This window comes from Mesoplodon densirostris, chromosome 11 (genome assembly GCF_025265405.1).
Source record: "Mesoplodon densirostris isolate mMesDen1 chromosome 11, mMesDen1 primary haplotype, whole genome shotgun sequence".
Classification (NCBI taxonomy): domain Eukaryota; kingdom Metazoa; phylum Chordata; class Mammalia; order Artiodactyla; family Ziphiidae; genus Mesoplodon; species Mesoplodon densirostris.
This window is the reverse complement of record NC_082671.1, coordinates 57,276,928-57,299,286: the sequence shown is the minus strand read 5'-3', so window position 1 is coordinate 57,299,286 and position 22,359 is coordinate 57,276,928. Positions and strand designations below refer to the sequence as shown.

The window sequence follows — 22,359 nt, the reverse complement described above, 5'->3', positions numbered from 1 at the left end:
GCCAATTTTGAAAATGCCCTTGATTGGTGTATACTTTTTGCTTCTGGTGCCAAAACATGTCACTGTTTGCTGTTCTTCCTCTAGGTGAAAAGACTTTTTTTCTTCTTGTTCAACATACACCATGCCCTTTTAAAGCTCTGTAGTGTAATTTAGAGTATCTTTGTCCACCAGGTGGAAAGTCAGCATTCTTCACGGTTTCGTGTACTTCACCAATTTGCAGTACATGTCTCAGGATAGAAGATTTAAATTTTCTTTTATTTGTTATTAGCTGGGAAATTATTGGTCACTGGAGCTTATGACAGTCTATCTTTGTTAAGGATTTACCTTTGGTTTATAGTATGTCACTAAAATAAATGGTTATTTTCCAATGACAAGACCTTCACTGAAATACAAAGTTAAAAGGGAAGGTACTTCTTCAAATGTAGCAGAGTGTACTGGAAAATATCCTCTAGTTTGAAATTAAGTAAGTTTCTGTTTATTTAGTCCTGGTAACTATTTCAGATCATATACAGTTAAACGGATACTTTATTAACAAACTTTATTCCCTTCATTCATACACACACGTGCGTGCATGCGCGCGCACACACACACACACACAGAAACACAAAATCTACCTCCAGTTAAAGAGGAAATATTATTTAATTATTGTTTTACAAAAAAGTATAAACACTAGGATATATTTTGAAATAAAAGCCATCACCCTTCAACCAGCATTAACTGAGTCCCCACACTGAACAGTCCCCTGTTCCAGGCACTAGAGAAAGAGCATTAAGCAAGACAGACAAATTCGTAATTCCCACAAAGCCTCAGTTTTAGAAAGATGGTCTAGATTTCATTTCCAATTTAAATTTATTCTGTTCTTCCTCATCTGATTCTTTACTAAAGGGCCTTATAAGCTCCATCCAATGGGAACACGTTCTCCATGATGAGAGTACCACTTTGTGTTTCAGTGCTTGGAATTATGCAGTTTATTCTAAAAGTCATCTGCTTCTGAGAGTAGTACAAGTCTATTTTATTATATAAAAATGAAATACACTGAAATGTATTATTATTTTACTGAATATAAATCAAGAAATAGATTCAATATACATTACCTAAGGACTGACCTTTCAAGCCCCTTAGCCATGTGTTTCAGTAAATGTGTTTTCTTGTTCATTTACTGCTACATTTTTGAATCATTGCCTCTGCCCATATGACTGTTGATATCTCTCCCTACAGCCTGGATGAACCCATTTCTTTCCAAGGGTGAGAGCTGCTACAAGATAATAGAAAGCCTTGGCCTGAGCTACACAGAGCTCTTGCTTATTATAATGTTGTATAGAACTCAAAAGAAGAATTGATGTACAGTTTAGTCTTTTTTTAATTTGAATTTAATTTTGTTTTATTAAAATACAAATAAAAACACAGTACTCTCAGTAGTTTCATAAACATTTTGCTACCTACTTTAACATTCTCAAATATTTTCTTGATTCCACATTTTTTATTTATACACATTTTATTTAATCTTCATTTGTGGTTTTGTAAAGTTTTATGATTTAATACAAAAAAAAAACTGCACATCTCCAACTTTACAATGAAAAGTTAAAACACTGGCCTGAGTATACAGATATACATGTTGAGAGTAAATTGTGAGGATTCTGGTAAGATGGGTTAATTTCAGATGTTGGGCAATAATTATGAAGACTTCCCAGGATGGCCTAGAGAATATCAGTGAGTTCTCCATCCTGCTGCGGGATTTGATTTCTCTCTGAGATAAATGTCGTTCTCTGTGTGTTTTTCTCTCAGGAGGTCGAGTTGTGTCGTGTTAACAGTCAAGAGAAGCTGGGCCTGACAGTCTGTTACCGAACGGATGATGAAGAAGACACCGGCATTTATGTCAGCGAGGTGAGAAATGCCATGGAGGAGAGGTTAGGGGAGGCAGACAGCGAGCAGTGGAGTGAAATGACTCACGATCAGAAAATCCCTGGGAGGCTGGAATGGGAAGAATTGGCAATGTGCCAGTAGTTGTCACTTTCAATTAGGAAAGTAAATTATGTTGCCCAAGTAATGGAATTATTATCAGCCTATTTAATGTGGATGCTTTCACCACAGAATCCCATTAAGGAGAAGTGCAAAAATTGTAACATTGTCTAAATCTGAATAAAGTCCCTTAAGTACGCAGGAAGCCGAGCAAAGTTTTTGATCAGCAAACGTTTGTCCTTCTGTTCCCGCTGTGTCTTTTATCTGTCCTGTTAACAATAGCATTGACTTTTAAATCTAATATTCACAATAATCAGATATTTTACTCTGCTGACAGAATTGATAAATTTAAATATTGTATCCAAGAAGTGCATCCATTTGTTTGTTTTATTCAGCCCCATAATCACGTTCAAGAAGTGAGGTACTTACGCAGGGAACTGTATTTAATATCCTGTAATAAGCCACAATGGAAAAGAGTATGAAAAAGAATATGTACATACATGTATAACTGAATCACTTTGCTGTACACCAGAAACTAACACAACATTGTAAATCAACTATACTTCAATTAAAAAAAGTAAGTTACGTAAATGTGAAATGCCCTCAGTGTTAATAACTCTGAAAAAATGTGAAGCAAAATTTATTATTATAGGTGATTTTTTGAAACTCCCAAAAGAATAATTTTATGAGAAGTAGTAAGGTATTATGTGTGTGTGAGAGAGATATATATACATATACACATACAAACATATTTATAATTACACATATACATTCAAACACATATATACATATACAAGTATATATAGATATGTTATCTAACTCCTGCGTATATGTATGTATACACACATATATGTGTGTGAAACCATGTATGTATATATGTATGTGTATGAACCCAAACTAAATACTAATTGCTGTTCTGTGCTGTTCCAAAGTTTCTTGGCCATGACTTTGAAAACATTACCTAACTTACTGAGCTTCGGCTTCCTCACCTAGAAACTTAGTACGACAATGCTTATCACATTACTTTTATAGAGGTGTTTAGACTCTGGCAGAGATAATATAATTAATGAACTTAGAAAACTACGCAGCTCTATAAATGTATCAGTTTACCAAAGGATCTACTGACTGGCTCTCACTATGGAAAAATCTCCAGAGAATACTTCACTTATATACTTCTTTTAAATTAACAACTATGATAACCCCTCTGCTTATGGTGAGGAAGTATAAGGAAACACCTGCAGCATTATCTTTTGTAGTATGTATGGAGGTACAAATGCAGAATTTTAATATTAGTTTGATTACTGTTCTGAAGACAAAGTTTTAGATTGTGAATGTCTTCTAAATAGGATACAATTGATTAATCATCCCTTATTTCCTTCAAGTAAGTCTCTGTTTACTATTTAAACATGTCAGCTTTGGAACTTTACTTTTCAGGGATAATAAAAAAGCCACAGGAACAGAACAAAATTACTTGGAAACAATATTTCCCTATACATCTTACATGTAATTATAGTGTCTTTTGTTCTTGATTGATCACTTAAAACTCATTTATTGGCTGGCACCACCTAATTAAAAAGTAATATCTAACATCTGGATAGGATGGATCAACCTTACCCTACACTTGAAATACTTTGCTTTAAAAAAAAAAAAAAGGCTTTGCTAGAATAAGCTCCAATAAATGGTTTGAAGCCTTCATGTGAAATGTGATAGATGGAATTACCCCCAGTGAACAGTAAGTCATCACTCAAGTTTGGCCCATTAAAATGTTGATAAACTCTTAATAGAGCTTTAAATATCTATTTATTCTAAAATAAGTGACAGTTAATATACTTCACCCTATATGTAAAGTAGTGTCTAGTAATAATCTACATGGATAGGATTTTTTTTCACTTCTTGAGCTACATAGATTATAAATCTCTTTATAAATTAATGTGCTCATAACACAGAAATCCCTTTAATAAGTATGGACTTAGGGTATAGCTATCAGGTTTTCTCAGACAGCTAAGACAGGATTTAAAAATCACCCTAGCAGAAAGTAAATTTCCTGGGTCCTAGTATTAACATCAGCTGAGGATCATGTCAGCTGAAGACCATGTCTGACAGTTGGGATACAGAAATGAGTGAACAGATATAAAAAAAATAAAATGAAATAAAATAAAATAAAAAGGGGGGAAAGGATAAAAGGAAGGAAGAAACAAAAAGAGGCAGGGAGAGAAAAGTGGTCTACAAATCAAGATGTGCTCTAGTACTCTTTAATTTTATTGTAATTAATTCTAAAATAGTTCATTTACATTTTTAGAATCAATTGACAAGAAAAATTTGGCATGCACTCTATAAATCAATAGAAAAACTTGAAATACTTTTTAAAAATATTTTTTATTTTTTAAATTTTTAATGTTTTTAAATTTTATTCATTTATTTATCGCTGTATTGGGTCTTTGTTTCTGTGTGAGGGCTTTCTCTGGTTGCGGCAAGTGGGGGCCACTCTTCATCGCGGTGCGCGGGCCTCTCACTATTGCGGCCTCTCTTGTTGCGGAGCACAGGCTCCAGACGCGCAGGCTCAGTACTTGTGGCTCACGGGGCCAGCCGCTCCGCGGCATGTAGGATCTTCCCAGACCAGGGCTCGAACCCGTGTCCCCTGCATTGGCAGGCAGATTCCTAACCACTGCGCCACCAGGGAAGCCCTTTAAATATTTTTTAAAACTATATTTTTAAGTTCCTGGGAGGATATTGCATATCCAGTTGAAGCTGTGTGTCCTCTCCCTTACAGGTAGATCCAAACAGCATTGCTGCCAAAGATGGCCGGATTCGAGAAGGGGATCGTATTTTGCAAGTATGTGGTGTGGTTATTTCCTTTAATTTCCTACTATGTGTCCAATAGTTTTAATTTTATTTTGTTCCTTGAAAAATGTTAGAGGAAATGATTTGTCTTTGTTTCTGGATAGTAACATCTACAAAACTAAAAGTGATCATTTAAACCTTTTTAAAAATAAGGATAGTGCCATTTATTAAGGATTATTAGCTAATAATTAGTGAGTAAGACATAATCTCTGTACTCAGATACCTCGACTTCAGCTTCCAGCTCAATCACTTACTTGGGCACTTTACTTAACCTCTCACTGTAAGCCTGTTTCTTCATCTTAAAGAATGGTAATAGTAAAATATATTGTTGCAAAGGTTAGATATGATTAAGCATGTGATGTGCTTAGCACACAGTGCATGGTGAGTAATAAGCATTAACTGCTGTTGTTACTAGCATCAGCAGCAGTTATTGCTGCCTTTTCCACAATAAATTAGGTAAACAGGGATCCCAATGTTCCATTACTATGAAAGTTTAGAAGTCTGAAGACGTCTTAATTATTTATAAATGAGTTGCTGGGGACATGTGGAAGACGAATGTGAAAACATAGAGGCTGACTGAATTTCAGTTTAAAAATAGAGATGGTAAGCCCCTTATAGGGGGTATGTAGACTGGAAAGTTCCCGGCCCAACCAGGAAAAACTGCAAAAGCCAAAGTTTCTGTCCTAAATCTTCCTTGACCTGCTCTATCCCTTCTGATTCCTTTCTCATAAAGGGTGGCTGGAGGAAGACACACAGCGCCCCAGCTCTTATGTCCAGTTTAACCCAAAATAAGAACAGAGGTTCTTGGGGGTTGAGTTTCACTGCAGATCACAACTGCAAGACAGGAAGGAGGACTCAAATGACAAATTGAAGAAGTTACAAACTGTTAAACATTCTGCAAAACTTTTAATTGTTATGACAGATCTGTTGTTCCCATTCTCCTTCCTAGATATGAACCCCTAATGAATGTTTCTTTCAATTCAATACATATGGATTCAACACTCTACCTGGAACCAGGGCTTTAAAAATAGACAAGATGCCATGGCAGCCTTTGGGACATTCCCTGTGTAATTAGGAAGACAGCTGCTTACGCAGATGATTACAGTACAATGCGACATTGTCGTGAGAAAGTTGTGCCACACGAGAGCTCTTCTGCCCAGCCTTCTGCTGGTCTTCTTTCCTTTCTTTAGGGGGGGGTACTCACTGAATCACACCACTTCTCCATACCCCTTCCCTTCTCTAGTGAGAGGCCTCAGAACTCCTTTTTCATCAAGGACCCTCTACTAAGGCTCCAACGAGGAAAGAATAAAAGTATGAATTAGAGGTTATGGTCCCACTAGTCTTCAGAAAACTTGAAGAATACATAATTCCTACTTTAATGAGCTCCCTAAGTGATGACCTGTAGTTAAACAAAATGGGATGTGTCTATCACTGGATAACTCAGGGACAGGAAAAGTGAATCAAGAAACCAAGACTTAGTCTTGTTTGCCACCATATTTTCAATGTTTTTCTCACACTCGTGTGAGCAAACGAGTGAATGAAACATGGGTATTCAGTAGAGAGAGTGATAGGATAGATGGAAGAATAAAATCTGCAGTAAAGCTTTACTTATACACCCTCATTAATAAAAAGGGATACCATCTTCGTGTGTCATCCAGATAATGAAAGCTTCAAAAATATTTCATTGAGATTTTGATTTAGAAATCATTTTAAATGTGTTGTTCACTTTGTTAACATCTCCAATTAAATATACTGAAAAGAATGTAACCTTCCTTTGATGCTGAGGGTCACGTCACACCCAGCAGTCATCACACAATGCTATATATAATAGAGTAAAATGCTCAATGGCTGAAAGATCTGTAAGATTGTGTGCCCTGATATTAAATGACCCCAATTGGCTACTTTTTCTGATGCATTGAGTCTATGTTTTGTCATTTTCCTCTTGCTGTTTCCAGCTGTCACTTCTTCCTCTCACCATCTACTCACCACGCCCCATACCCACTACTGTGCATTCACTGGCTCCCTTCCTAGTTTCCAGGTCACCACCTCCCATAGGCTAGATACACAAATACAGTTAGTAAAATGGTGTCTATTAGTTCTGTGGGTAGAGTTTGATAGAAATAAAGTACATGTGTTTCCACAGATGCATACTATGTATTTTGACACTTCCTTATTGTTGGCTATATCGTGGGCAGGTAAAGTTTTCAGATAAGATATTTTCTGGATAATAAGGCATTCCTTAATGGACTTGATTCATTGAAAAAACAACAGCAGGATTGATAAAGTGCTGTGGTTTGCCTGATTAGTTTATGTCTAGTGACAAATATGTCACATCTAATGAATAAATACCTGTCACATTAAAAAGACTAGAATTCAATTCTATCTGCACACACAGGAAACAAAGAATCTTGAGGGTGATAGTAAAATTATATAAAAGAAAACTTTGACAAAATTGTACCGATAGACAAATAGCTCCCGTGTGGCTGGTAAGGAGATTATGGGATACCCTGTAATGAACAATTAATGACTCCTTTCCCAGGGAGATGAGAGTGGGAGAAAGACAGGATTTCTTCTCATCCTTTAAGTTTCCTGGCTGGCTTTGATTTAAACGAATCTCATTAGAGCAATTGTGATCTTAATTTCCTGTTCACAATGACCTAAGTAGAGTATATCTATGGTCCTGCCTTCATTGTGTAGCTAAAATTTTCTAACTGTAGTGCTCCACGGTTCTGTCAGAGAACCTCACCTAATGGCACCACACACACAGGTAATCACACGATATTGTTAGAAGGTAGGGATCATGCAGAAGAGAAACCATGACCCACCTTCATGAGAACACATTCTAGCTCTCATGTGTTTTTTCTCTGCAAGTGCTTGACAGTTCTATTTGCTGTGCTTTTGCCACAGACTGGTGGTATCAGATGTGTTCCCAGGAATTAATATGGGGAAGTTCTTTTACAAAATTGCCGTGCTGAGTCAGGAGAAAAATTAAAGACATACATGATCAGCCGTCTAAAGTAAAGAGTGCTCTAGTCTCACGTTCTCTTTGGCATATACTATTCCATGTAAGCAATCTAATCTCATGTTGGCCAGAAAAGTCAGTCATGTTTCTAAGGATTATTACTGACAAAACCCTGCAGAAGCTCAAACAGTGGAACAATAAGACTTCTAATCAGCTCTCTTTCTTTCTCTGCCCTAAACTGGTCCTCACCATTTCTTCCTACTCTTACTTTCTTCCCTTTGGATAACTGCTTTGCCCCTATTTCTGTTCTTTTCACCTCTGTATTTCTATTCTTCACTTACCTTATTTCTCTCCACACTAAAATATAAACACATTTGAAATAAATCTTTTTTTTCTTGCCTAAGACTCCTGGGTTTTCAAATAAATTCTATTGGTGGCTGAATGCCAAGAAGCGTAGTTGCCTACCTGCCTATGGTACACTGATACAGGAAACCTAAAAATTAGCATATTCAAGCAAAAAAAGCTATATAAATATATGTCTAGACTTTTTGGGTTTTACACACACACACACACACACACTCATATGCCCATACAGGAGATTAGGTCTAAAGTGGAATTTCGGCTGATTTTTCTTTGTAATTGCCACAAATCTCTCCTAAGCCAAGAAAATATCCATTTTGAAACTAATATTTGCATATTCCATGCACAGAAAATGAGACAGATATATTATCTATCAGTTTTTCCTCATTTATAACAAAGGTTAAATATTGCCTTCCTCCTTGCTCTCTTTCCCTCTCTTTTCTTGAAATGGAAGTCTTCCACTAAATTGTGCTGACTCCAATTCTCATCTATGCCCTCCCCTTGTTTCTGGGTCCTTCACCTTTCTGTCTGCATGATGTTTCCAGGCACAGCAAGCTGCTTTCCCACAAGCAATCCTGTAGCTATGAGCCATCATTCAGGAACCAGAGCAAATGAAGGTGGAAATCTCTCTCTGATTCCATTCCTCAAGTCTTGTCATTCCTTGAAAGGCATCTTTGATGAAACCTATGGCTGCATTTTTTGCCTCAATATCAATCTGGGTATCAAACTAATGTCCCAAGTGCAACGGGATCTACCAACTAAGTGGGTAAGGTAGCCTTTATTTTGAAAAATAAACAAAGATTACATTTTAATGCCAGTTTTCTGTGACAGATTTCTTTCATTCCACATATGATTCTGGATGTAAAACTGTTTCTACAATGTATGATCTGTCCTCCCAAAATAAGAACATAATGCCAGGACTGGAGACCATGGCTCTCGTCAGTATGAGTTCACAGAGGAGAGAGAAGAACACCAACTATAAAGGAAATCAAATGCAGCCATATTATTTCGTGATGGCCCTCTAAAAATTAAAAATATATATGAGATAGATATCTTTGAAACTAGAACCATGTTTCCTGCTATGGATTTCAATGTTATGCATGAATTTTATTCTATTTTTTAAATTTAATTTAATTTAATTTTTTATACAGCAGGTTCTTATTAGTTATCCATTTTATACATATTAGTGTCCATATGTCAGTCCCAATCTCCCAATTCATCCCACCACCACCACCCCCACATGAATTTTAATATATTTACTTTGTTTAGAAGAAAAGAGTCTTTCTGAGGGATTAAAATATAAATAATCATAGTAATAATAATAACAACAATAGCATTAACAGTAATATGTGCAAGCCTGAGCACTTTCTGTATAACAGGCACTTATTTAAACTGTTCACGTGTATTAACTCTTTTAATCCTATAACAGTTCTCTGAGAAAGGCACTATTATCTGCATTTTAATAGAGGAAATGAACGATAACATTAACATGACTGAAGAGTGTTTAGATTAATGGTAAGTAAAGTTTAGATGAAGAATTTGGAAGTATGCATATACTCAAGTGAAAAAGTAGTAGTGAGAATTGTATTTCAAACAGAAAAGTTTAAGTTGTGTGAGATCATCCAACTCAGTCTCCTTAGGATCAATGCCTACAATGGAGGGAAGGTGAACGATTAGGTCCATAATTGATGGACAAATAGATGCATCGCAGATATACTACTAAGAATTACTATGAAATGGATAAAAGCTCTCAAAATTGAAAGAAATCATTATTTTTAAACTACACGCAATTGAGGTGGGGGAGGTGTAGTGGAATCCATCACTGCCAATTTATGTTTATTTGAAGAAAAAATGGCCTTGGACTCAGTACAAAATTTTCAGATACATATTTACCAAAAAAAAAAAAAAACCCACAACATATCCTTCTTGGTCATTAGTCCCCAGTTTGGAATCAAAGTTTTCATTTTCTATTTTGGTGAATTTTATTTGAGAATTGCCCCCCCCCCAAAAAAAAGGGAATGTACTTTATAAATCTGAATTTCCTGTCCACACATACAAGTGAAAAACTAAGGAGCTATTCATTTGATCACAGTAAGAAAATACAGCATGAGGTTGTATGGTTTCCCCCCCCTTTGACTATCATTGTCTGCTTTCTTTGTGCTAAGTATGAGTCTAGGAATAATAATCATTTATTGTGGTCCACAGTTGAGATTCCTGAGCTTGTCTTCAGATAATTATGTCTGTCTTCATGAATCAGCCAGAATCCCAGAGACCCACAAGGAGAAAATGTCAGGAGTCTACTTCATGCTTTTAAGCAGAAATTCTCAGTGAAAGATGTTAGATTAATTATTGGAAAAAAAAAAAGGGCAATGCAGCCACACTTTCTGAAATAATTAATACTTATTTTAGATAGAATTACTTGACCTCTTCAATCGGAATTTCTTCCCACATTTTTGATTATGTGTTATGGATTAAAAATCTCATCTCTATGGAATTGAGCAATCAATAAAATAAAATAAATTTAAAATGTCCAAAGAAAAAAGTGTATCAATAAGAGCTAAATACATTTGAACATGAAATGTAGTTTAAAATACAAACTTTAGGAACATTCTTTTCCCTGTAGAGCTTAGAAAAAAGAAAAAGGTACATTTCAAACACCACTAGAATCTTTTGTTTTAATCGAAAGTTTACTCAAGCTTGGCTTCTTTCAGTAAGCATTCTTATTTTAAAATGTTTTTTCTTATTTTATGTTAATTTTAAAAAATTTTACTTAAGTATACTCAACAGATGAGCCTTAAGATATTTCATTAGTTTTGTTGTTTTAGGGAAGCGGATAGATCCGAGAAAGGAGCTGGAGTAGATGACAATGATACTGGTTCTTCATTTGATTAGTTAAGCACTGAAAGATATCCCGAGAGTGATTTGGGGCAACTGAGTCAGACCCACACGCAAATACAAAATGATTAAATGAAAATGCAAGCAACAGCAGCCCAGGAGCATCGCCCGGTGAGAGATAACGCGGCAGCTCACTAATTGGCTCACAGCAAGCACGCAGGATGACGGATTTCAGTTGTGGTATTGCTGGTCTTACTTCCCCCAGCACCATTATCTCAGAGTGACACTTCCATTACTCTGAGCGGAGAAAGATGAACGTCACCTGTCAGGGGCTGGTTAATTGTGTTGCTAGATGTATGTTGCCAGGGCGCAGGTTGGACATTTATGAACATAACTGCTTCCTCTGATGTCCGCCATCCTTCAGGGATCGATAGGGCTCTTACAGTAAGCGCGTAATTGAGTGAAGGCACTTACCACTGAGGGGCTGAAGACGAGCCCATTGTGTGAGCTTCATTGTCCATACATTTACCATAAATGAGCTGATATTTGCCATTTATTGTGTGCAGCATTGTGGAAATGGAAACTAATGCGCCACTTTCATCTGTTTTCTAGATAAATGGGGAAGACGCCCAGGATCGGGAGGCGGCAGTGGCCCTGCTGTCTAGTGATGAGTGCCGGAGAATCGTGCTGCTGGTCGCAAGGCCGGGGAGTCAGGTCAGAACAGAGAGAGCAAAAGTCTTGAGACTGCACTTTAGGTTCACTGTCTGCTATTCTCTAACAGATCAGTGCCACTTACGTTTGTAAAACCAGGCTTACAAAATATAATTGAGTCATCTTTCCCAACTGGCCAACCTTATCAAAACAATTATAAGTAAAGACTCCTTAATATGGCTTCACAGAAAGGCAGCTAAACATCTTATTTTTTTGAAAACACAAAACTGAATCATTACTCTCTCCTTCCACTTGCCAGTTATTTAAATTAATTCATAAATGAAAAATGATTGACTTTACGTGATATTTAATTCTGTGTGGATCCTTGCTTTAGGTTTTCATCTAAAAATACTTAATTGGCATATTAAGGTAACTTGAAAGAATCTCTAATGAGAGAAACATTAGCACATCTAGCTATCAACTTAAATCTTTTTAGAGTAACTTTATCCAATAAAATACCTTAAGTAGTACAGTGTAGTTCCATGTGTAGTAAATGAAGTTTACTTGTGACAAGTTTAGTGTGACAAAAACAAATTGATAGCTTTTAAAGAATTTTTTTATATCTTTACAGAGGGAGATGTCATGAAAGTAAAGGAGAGGTAATGGTGGAAGAAAAGTACTATTGGTACTTCTTTTTATATTCTTTTTATCCCCCACCACAATGCAGAAAGGACATTACATTGTCACCATTCTATCCATCTGTCAGTGCTGGATAACCAACTTCAGTGAGTGAAGTTGGTTATATCACCATTTGTCTTTCAGGTTATTGATTTGATATATTTCAGACTCAATAACTACATACTATCTATAAATTACATTGAGTAAGTATATGTCAGTGTCAGACCGAATCCTGTCCTGAATATAGTGGTTTTAAAAGATCACCCTTTCTGCATATATTTCCATTATGCCCTTGACCATTCTGAATGGTTCCCATGAAGCCTGCTATAGCCTAGGGCAGACTAAAGTTACACACCTGAGGTCCTAGGAGTGGGAAAGAAAACTCCACAACTGGCTGTGCTGTCTATGTGGGAGTGAATTATTAAAATACATATGAAATTGCACTAATTACCTGGAAATTTTGCAAACCGGTTAATCTCAATGACCCCATTTTCTTGAAAAATAACAGAATAAAGGGGTTAAATACATATTAGAGAAATTAATGGTAAATTGAAGAGTACTCAATAGTCATCCTTGTTGTAGAAAAGATATTTCAACTTTATAATGTAGTTTCCCTGCCCTTTCCATGTAACTGCTAGAGAACCTCATTAATTTAGAATTAAAGCATTTCCTTTACTATGCCACATAACAGTTATAACATACTGTGGAAAAAATAGAAATTAATAACATAAAACCAGACCTTGTTAATCTTTGATGGCGTACATATGCTTGGTGAAACCACTGGCATTTTTGAATATCTGGTTACGCTCCTGACCCAAGAGTCAATGTTGGAGGATGAATTTTCAAACAAGACTTTCTTTCCACAGTTGATAAAAGATGGTTGTCTGACTCTGTAGCCTATCATCCTGTCTGTCAAAATCAAGATCTGGGGCTTCCCTGGTGGCGCAGTGGTTGAGAGTCCGCCTGCCGATGCAGGGGACACGGGTTCGTGCCCTGGTCCGGGAGGATCCCACATGCCGCGTAGCAGCTGGGCCCGTGAGCCATGGCCGCTGAGCCTGCGCGTCCGGAGCCTGTGCTCCACAACGGGAGAGGCCACAACAGTGAGAGGCCCGCGTACTGCAAGAAAAAAAAAAAAAAATCAAGATCTGCCCTAGCCCCTTGATCCTGAAGAAGCTGTCATGACACTGGAAGGCAGCTAATTGCCTTTAGAAAATCAGATCTCTAGAAAAATAAGGAAAGAAAATGCATTTTAATACCATAATTTTAAAATGTAATTTAAGCAATACATGCTATAAGGTGGCAAAAACAACACAAAACTTGTATTTATATCACCATATTTTCCCATCAGTTTCAGTATATCTCATTATTGCATTTTTTGCATGTGTATTTTATTTTGGGAGAGTATAGAAATTTTAGTGTGCTTTTTCTAGCCTTTTTTTTTTTTTTTTAATGTTTCAAATTCTCTCTACATTCTCGGAAATGATCGGAGTTGCTGGGGGCAGTATTGTGCAACCGTACAATATTTTTAAATAACTCAGTTCTTTCATTCCCTGTCAACTTACTTTCATTTTCTGCCCATTTTCTTCCTCAGACCATTAAAGATATTGCTATTCTGTCCTATTCCCCTTGGGACATTGGGGCAGAGAGGAGTCTTGTAAGAACTGTAGAGAACTTTTGAGACAGTGCAGGTTGTTTCTTTCTCGGAAATGCCATGTGTGAGCCTCTACTGTGAAAACAGATCCCCCTGTATAATTATGACAGCCCCCCTCCTTTCCCACGGCTCAACTCAAGGGAAAAGTCTGTCTCTGCCACAGCACTGAACTCAGATTGCCATGAATGTGTGTGTAGGGGGAAGGGAAATGCGACAGGGAAGGGAGGTGAGCCAGAAGAATCTCTCCTGACTTAGTGTGTTGTGTATTCCTCCAGCCTAGAGGGAAGCCTTAATCAAAGTAGACATACACTATGTAGTAGTTACACATGGCAACTCAGGGATCTGTGGTGTTAGTTAATAAGCAAAGAGTTATAGGAAAGCATTAATGTCTATCATTTGTTCTCTTTGTCTTCCCCATCCCTTCATTTCAATTGCAAAAGACTCTGTTCCATCATTCACTGTATCAGTGTTGGCAGATATTTTGTTTTGACCTGATTAAAGAAAAAGTCCTTGCTGTGCTTATAAAAAATAAACATTTCTAGCTTTAAGTAATTTCTTTTGGAGTCTGGCATTTGCAGCTTTGGGAAACTTAAAGGGGATTAAAAATGTAAAACTTGGACAATTATGAATTGGACTGAATTTAAATTTTTAGTCAGCTTAATCTTCATAGCTCATCTGCATATCAAAGTCACTGGGGTGGAACTTGGTCAAGTTATTCAGGCCACAATGAGATAAATGAGGATGAATAAATGCATTGATGTTTTTGGCCCAGTCAAGTTTGAAATAATTTAAGGTCTAGGTAGCCTTTAGTAAATAAAAAGAATCCTATGATTGCCTTCATTTAATGAATGTGATACATATACACTAATGCCTCTTCTGGTGCAATTTAATGTCCTCTCAGGTTCGTTTTTAAGTTTTAGAAGTTCAGTTCTCTTAAAGACAAGCTTAGTTTTTGTGTTTGTTTGGTGCTTACCCATTTGTGCGGTGGTGAAAACATCTCCCACTGTTGTCAATTTTGACTCACTAGAAAGTTGCTGTTTCTTTGTAACACAGAGTAAAGGGGAGCTTTGACAATAATTCAGTTAATTCAATCAGCACAGACAGCTAATTTATGTAATCCAGCTCCAAAAACCCACTTTGAGGCAAATTATCTGAATTGACCATCAACACTTATCATATTAGCAAGGTAACCACCAGTTTTCCACTTCCTTTTGTATTGAGAAGCCAAAAGGATTTGTTTGGTTTAGTTTGTGTAAGACTGCCACAAGAATACCTACCTTCAGCACCCACAAAGAAAACCCTGCATGCTTCACACGGTTCCCTCACCCTTACGTGCACATTTAAGGTCTTTTTCCTTGGAACTGGGTCTGAGAAATGAATCACAATAGTCACGGCACAGCATCACTCTTTATTGAGAGTAACTTAGAATTTTCCTTTTTTTTTTTTTTTTTGAGATGAAATAAATGTTGTCCGTATTTGTGGCAAGCAGCCATCTTGTTAACTTGAAAGTCAGCCGCCTAAAAATAAAAAAGCAGAATGAGGGTAGCATCAGTATGTGTGTGTGTGTTGGTGGGGGGTGCTTTGTGTGGAGTTGCTTTGGGGGTTGTTGTTAAGGAAAAAGGCCCGATTGTCTCATAGCCCTATTAGGACCATTGCAGTTCTTTAACATGGGGACTGTTGGGGGTAATGAGCGTGACAGCTGTGGATTATGCAGTATGCTTTTCATACACTTTGAAAGATGGTTATGTTCTGTGCTGTGAGGTCTACTCAGTTATAGAGAAAATCTGTAGCTCTGTTTCAGGGAAGGATAAAAGACATGAGTCCAATTTTTTTTATCACCTTTTCTTCCTTCTGAGAGGTGAACTATAGGAGGCTGCTATTTTGAAGAGAATCATTATGATAAAAGGAACTGGTCAGGAGTCACCATTTAAGTTTACCCTATTTTAGCTTGAGTTCTCATTAACCGAATGTAATGTACTAATGTATTCTTTTGCAGCTGGATGAAGGCTGGCTGGAAGATGAAAGGAATGAATATTTAGAGGAGTTAAACTTGTCGGTGTTGGAAGAACAGCATAATGAAGCAATGCAGCGCACTGCCAGTGAGGTGGAGCAGGTAGAGCCACAATCTGAACTCCAGCATTTGAAACGATGATGCTAGTTCTTTTTTAAATGTGTAACCATAAATGGAATAAAAAAACAAAATCAAAGGGTTTGACCAAACATCTCTGTGATGGTAATTTTTGAAAGCAAATGATCATCTCAAATGAAGCAGAGGGAATAAATACAATTTTTTTCTATGAAGAATACTTCTACTTTGGGAAGCTTAGGGGCCATTGTGGAAAGTACAGTAGTATTCAAATGCTGACCCAGGCACTGTTCAACCTAATTTGGAAATTTAATAGTAAAAACGCATGTTGCTTCTCAATATATCAGCTAGAGATAAACGATATCTCATGAGGTAACCCCTCCCCCCAAAAAAAGTAATTTTGTATTTTAAAATATTAATGTATGTATTTGAATATTTAGGCAACTTTAGGAAGATGATGACATGATGTAAGCCATCAACCTTATTTGGGTATTTGGTATCATGATTACACCTTTATACTCCTGAATTAAGAGTAGTTCAACTTGAGATTATTGACATCATTTTGTCTTAAGGTCATATATTCATTCAACAAAAAATTCTCAGCCCCTAATATGTTTCAAGTACCATGTTTGATCCTGAGAATACAAAGAAAATGAGCAAAGTTCCTGCCTTTAAGTAATTCATAACTAGTGAAAGATCACAGTGTGGTTTGTGGCAAACCGAGTCTTAGTATTCTTTTCATTTTTGTTGTTGTTGTTTTTCTACTAGATAAAATCAAGATCAATATAGCTTAGATTTTTTTTATGTCAGATTCATATCATTCATTTGCCTGATATAATTTTATTAACACTTCCACTGTCAATCCTCTTATTTGTTTAATTATCATCCTATTCTCAACATTAATTCTTAATTCACCCTAAAAGGTAATTAAAAAAAAATCCTGGCAGTTAGGCTTAGGAATATAAAACACAAACATCCTATCACTTTACCAAACTGAATGATGAGATGCATTGACATGCTGGCATCCCATAACAAGGGTGTGTGTGTGTACATGTGTGTGTCTGTGCATGTGTGCTCATGTGTATATGCTAATAAATTATTAGGTTGCAAACTACAGTTGACAGAGCCATGTGTGCTACACTCTGTGCTCACCATGGATGCTCAGTGGCCACTTCACAAACAAGAGTTCATGCTCAAAAGCAAAGCTGCTACTGTAGCAATTGCTTTTCAATATAAAGAGGACAGGTTGAAATTTTAATGTATGACTTCAACACTGGCCACAAATAAAGATATTTTTTGGTGGCAGCTGCAAGCAAGAAAGTCCTTGCTCCAGGCTTTTTCTCTCTTAGATAAAAAATGTGACCTGATACAAAATTGACAGGAGGATGTTGGAATAAAGAAAGAAGGGAGAAATCCTGTCCAGGTGAAGTGATATGGTGTCAGATGCTGCCTACTCATCAGATGTAATACAAATGCTAGGTCTTTTGAGGTAACACAAGATGTCCCTGAGGTGAGATTTTCATTGTGGAGAAATTTCTCTTCACCATGAGACTGAAAAATGATGAGAAGTACAGAAACCTTTAAAAGTCCTTTGCCCTTATAAACAATAATACTACATTAGAAATGCCTTGGTAGAAACATTGCCTGTCACTATAATAATTCCATAGGGAAATGATAAATTATAGAGTAGCATTATATCAGAAACCAGGAATTCTATGTTTGAGAATAGAAAACTGTTTTCACATGTGCTCATAAACCAGTGACAAAAGAAAGGGAAATTCATATAAAAATTGCATATCCATATTTAAAAACTAAAATACATATCCATCTGAAGGTTTACTTCTCATGCTGTCCTTGGTCCTGTAACTGTTGTTAACACACATTTTGCTAATTAATTTGTCTGTATCATTTATTGCATGAAAAATAAGAAAAAATACTGCCTTCCTGTATTTTTTCAGCTTACCATTAGATAGGAGAAAAAATATAAATGTAAGTTATATGGTATATAAACTCAAATGTCCAATATCAATAATATCCTCTGGGAGTTTTATGGCACAGTGTGCAGATGTCACCACATTTGATGCTGTTGTCACCTTATAGCAAGGGACATAGGGATATATCAAGCTTTCCATTGTTAGTTACAGTTACTTATGTATAATATTATTTTTTATCAATAAGAAATTTTAAATCAATCTCAGTATGTTGTTAAGAAATGAGGAAAAATATTTTAGGGAAAGATGGAGGATCCTAGACTAACCTGATACGTGCTCATGTTCTCCCCCCTCTCCCCATTCATTACACTTTGTTCTGCCATTACTTAGGTGGAAGAAAACAATTATCTTAACCTTCCAGACCTGTTTTACATTTTATCACCCATTCTGTCTTTCTTTGACACTAACAAGCTTGATTATATTTCATTATATAATTTCCTGCTAAAGAAAAAAAATTATATATATATATATATATATATATATATATATATATATATATATATAAAATAGTGAGTAAACTTAGACATAAGGAGAATACAATCTAGAAACTGCCATGTAGACTTTTATAAGAGAAGTGGTGGAAGAAAGAGTAACTTTATCCTATTCACAGAGAAACAATTAGATGTGCACTTCCCTAGGGCAGTGACAGTTAATTGTTCTGCATGAAAAGCCAAAAATTACCAGGGAGTGAAGTTCACATATATTTACATACCTATCTCAAAATATGTTTTTTGACATTATGCCCATGTCTGGCAATCAGTGCTGCTCAGATTTTCAGGGGAGCTGTCATTTTACTCTCAGTAGAATAAAACTCACCTCTGAAGGAAATTACTGGTTAAGAGTAGAAAAATCTTTTAAAGTAACCCAAGTGAGTCTGAAGACATTACTGTTGCTTTTGAACAACGTGATTTGGAGATGCACTGAGGTCAAAGTACATGTATGCAAGAATACAGCATCTTGGACATGTAAGAAATCCTGGCCCTGGGTGATGGCATTGGCCCCCTTGACCTCTAGCCTAAGAAGCTACATCCATCTGGGATTAAGTTTCCTCATCTATAGATGGAAGGTCCTGGGCTCCAGTAACAAACCTATTCCTGAAATTTTGTGGTGTTTGGCTTATCATTATCAGTGTATTACTAGATCCAATGAAGTCTTCTCTGAACTTGAGAAAAGTTCAGGAAAAGAAAATAGTAACAAAATGATGTGGCTTCTGAACTCTAGGCCTTCCTATTTCTGAAGACTATTTCAGCACTCTGTCTTACTCATCCTTTTGTGTGTTATCACCACAGAAATTCATAAAGTCACCTCATTTACACACCTTCCCTCCAGTTTCCCAACTGAGAGAAAACCTTAAGACAAGAATCACTTATTTAAATGTTTCCTGTTTTATTTATCCTCAAGTGAGTAGCATAGCCATATTCAAGCAGCTTTTGTTTTCTTTATATTCAAGCATAAAAAGCTGCCATGAGCTAATTGCCTTTGTTTCTAAAATTGTTATGGATACTAAAATGAGGGCAGCTTTCTAGGAACTGCACTTTTGCCAAGAAGCACTGTTTTTTCAAGCAAGTTTTCCAACAATTGGTGTTTTTCAAAATAATTGGCTTTCTTTCTTCTCTCAACTTTATTTTCTTAGCCAAAAAAACAAGAAGAAGAAGAAGGCACAACAGACACGGCAACATCCTCATCCAACAACCATGAGAAGGACAGTGGAGTGGGGCGCACAGATGAAAGCTTGCAGAACGATGAGAGCTCAGAGCAGGAGAATGCAGCCGAGGATCCCAATGGCACATCTTTGAAGAGCAAGACAGAGCTGGGGCAGAGCCAAGACACTCTGGGAAGTGCTGAACTTCAGTGTAATGAGAGCTTCGTGTCTGGTGAATACATCGACTCAGACTGTACTGGCAACCAAGATGAGGAGTGTGAAAGGTTTCAGCAGCTCTTGGAGCTCAAATGCAAGATTCGGAAGCATGGAGAGTATGACCTGTATTACTCAAGCAGCACAATAGAATGCAATCAAGGGGGACGAGAGGGAGTGGAGCACGAACTACAGTTGCTTAATGAAGAACTAAGAAATATTGAACTTGAGTGCCAAAATATCATGCAGGCTCACAGGCTCCGGAAATTAACAGACCAGTATGGAGACATCTGGGCATTGCACGATGGAGGATTCCGAAATTATAACACCAGCATAACTATGCAGAGGGGAAAACTAGATGACATCCTTGAGCACCCAGAAAAGTCAGACAAAGACAGTTCTAGTGCTTACAATACAGCTGAAAGCTGCAGAAGCACTCCACTCACTGTGGACCGTTCCCCTGACAGTTCCCTTCCAAGAATGATCAACCTCACCAATAAGAAAAACCTGAGAAGCACAATGGCAGCCAATCAGTCCTCTTCTGGACAGAGTAGTAAAGAGTCAACCAAAGCCAAAACCACTGAACAAGCTTGTGGCATTGAAGGCAAAGAGAAGACTTCAGAAAGCAGCAAGCTTTCTGATCCAGAGAAGACCAGCGGTGAACACATCCCTTACCTCTCTCCTTACCACAGCTCCTCCTATAGATATGCAAACATCCCAGCACATGCCCGGCATTATCAAAGCTACATGCAGTTAATTCAACAGAAGTCCGCAGTCGAGTATGCTCAGAGCCAGCTCAGCTTGGTGAGCGTGTGCAAGGAGTCTCAGAAGTGCTCAGAACCCAAGATGGAATGGAAGGTGAAAATCAGGAGTGACGGGACACGGTACATCACCAAGAGACCCGTGAGGGACCGCATTCTGAAGGAGCGTGCCTTAAAGATCAAGGAGGAGCGGAGTGGCATGACGACGGACGATGATACCATGAGTGAGATGAAAATGGGGCGCTACTGGAGCAAAGAGGAGAGGAAGCAACACCTGGTGCGGGCCAAGGAGCAGCGGCGCCGCCGAGAGTTCATGATGCGGAGCCGGTTGGAGTGTCTCAAGGAGAGTCCCCAGAGCGGCAGCGAGGGCAAGAAGGAAGTCAACATTATTGAACTGAGTCACAAAAAGATGATGAAGAAGAGAAACAAGAAAATTTTGGACAACTGGATGACAATCCAAGAACTGATGACCCATGGGGCCAAGTCCCCTGATGGCACACGAGTTCCTAATGCCTTTTTGTCAGTCACCGCGGTATGACTGAATGGATGGAAGGCAGCTGACTTTCAGAGTGTGCTACCAGTTTGGGTAGAGGATGCTTGCCTCGTTCAATGTGGCGTTTTTATATATATTTTGTGACTCTTTATAGTTTAAATTTTTTGTAAGCAAAAATACCTGCTAATTTTTCATTTGTTTTTCATATACTGGTACCTTCTTTTTGGCTGAGATTTTTCTTTAACTTGTGGTATATTCGTATTACTCATTTATATATAAAAACAAACAAAAGGAAAGAAAACAAAAAAACTAACAAAAATACTGAGGAGCTAATTAATTTCCTATTTTAATGTATCTATTGTAGATCTGGGTTTATTTCTCTAGTTTACTTATTTTCTACTTTAATAACAACTCAATGCCAAAACATTTCTCTGCTTGCTTCTTGGCATAATACATATGAAATCAAACCTGTTGATAAATCATGTGCCACATCTTGTCTTATACATAAAAGCCACCTCTTTTTAACATCCCGTTGTACATTTAACACATAAATGGCCGTTGTCTTTGTCTCAGTAAAGTGTAGGTGGACAATCTTTCTGTGGTATGTAGTGACATTGGTCATGTAGCTAGATAGTTGTGGTAATTGTGACAATAAAAGAGAAATAAATTATTGATTATCCCTGAGAAAAGCTATCAAGGAGTGTTTTATTTCCATTGTTCACTGTAGTTACCAGATATAAATTATATATATATATATATATATATATATATATATATATATATATATATATATATATATATATATATATATATACTATTTAGAAGACTCCTAATTGTGGATTATAAAATGCATACACTTTCTATCCCTTTTTTTTTCAAGACATTGTCCTGAAATACTTCCCACAGATTATTGTGTCCTATATTCTTACCAGGATTGAGTTAGATAATGTGTGTAGAGCATCTAACAGATGCTGACTAAGCATTCAATAAACATGAGTTCATGCTCTCCTTGACTGCCACCCACGTAAGGAAAAGCCAAGAACAATTTAGGGGATGACATGGACAGAGAAGATCAGTGAAATATCTGAGATTGTTTGTATGGATACTGTATTAGTCAGCTCAAATTACCATAACAACATACCATAGAATATATGGCTTAAACAACAGGAATTTCTCACAGCTCTCAAGTCTGGACATCCAAAATCAAGGCACCAACCAATTCAGCTCCCTGATGAG

General features: G+C 37.0%; 1 protein-coding gene across 2 annotated transcripts in view; it reads left to right on the top strand.

The window, feature by feature from the left end:
• The window catches only part of PDZRN4 (PDZ domain containing ring finger 4), a 366,511-nt gene extending 345,343 nt beyond the window's left edge, over positions 1-21,168 (top strand). For both annotated transcript variants that reach the window (XM_060112700.1, XM_060112701.1), the window contains 5 exons: positions 1,786-1,884; positions 4,730-4,792; positions 11,570-11,671; positions 15,934-16,050; positions 19,648-21,168. In XM_060112700.1, the coding sequence (XP_059968683.1) occupies positions 1,786-1,884; positions 4,730-4,792; positions 11,570-11,671; positions 15,934-16,050; positions 19,648-21,168 (1,902 nt within the window). The remainder of the gene's footprint in view (positions 1-1,785; positions 1,885-4,729; positions 4,793-11,569; positions 11,672-15,933; positions 16,051-19,647) is intronic.
• The last annotated feature ends 1,191 nt before the right edge of the window (positions 21,169-22,359 follow it).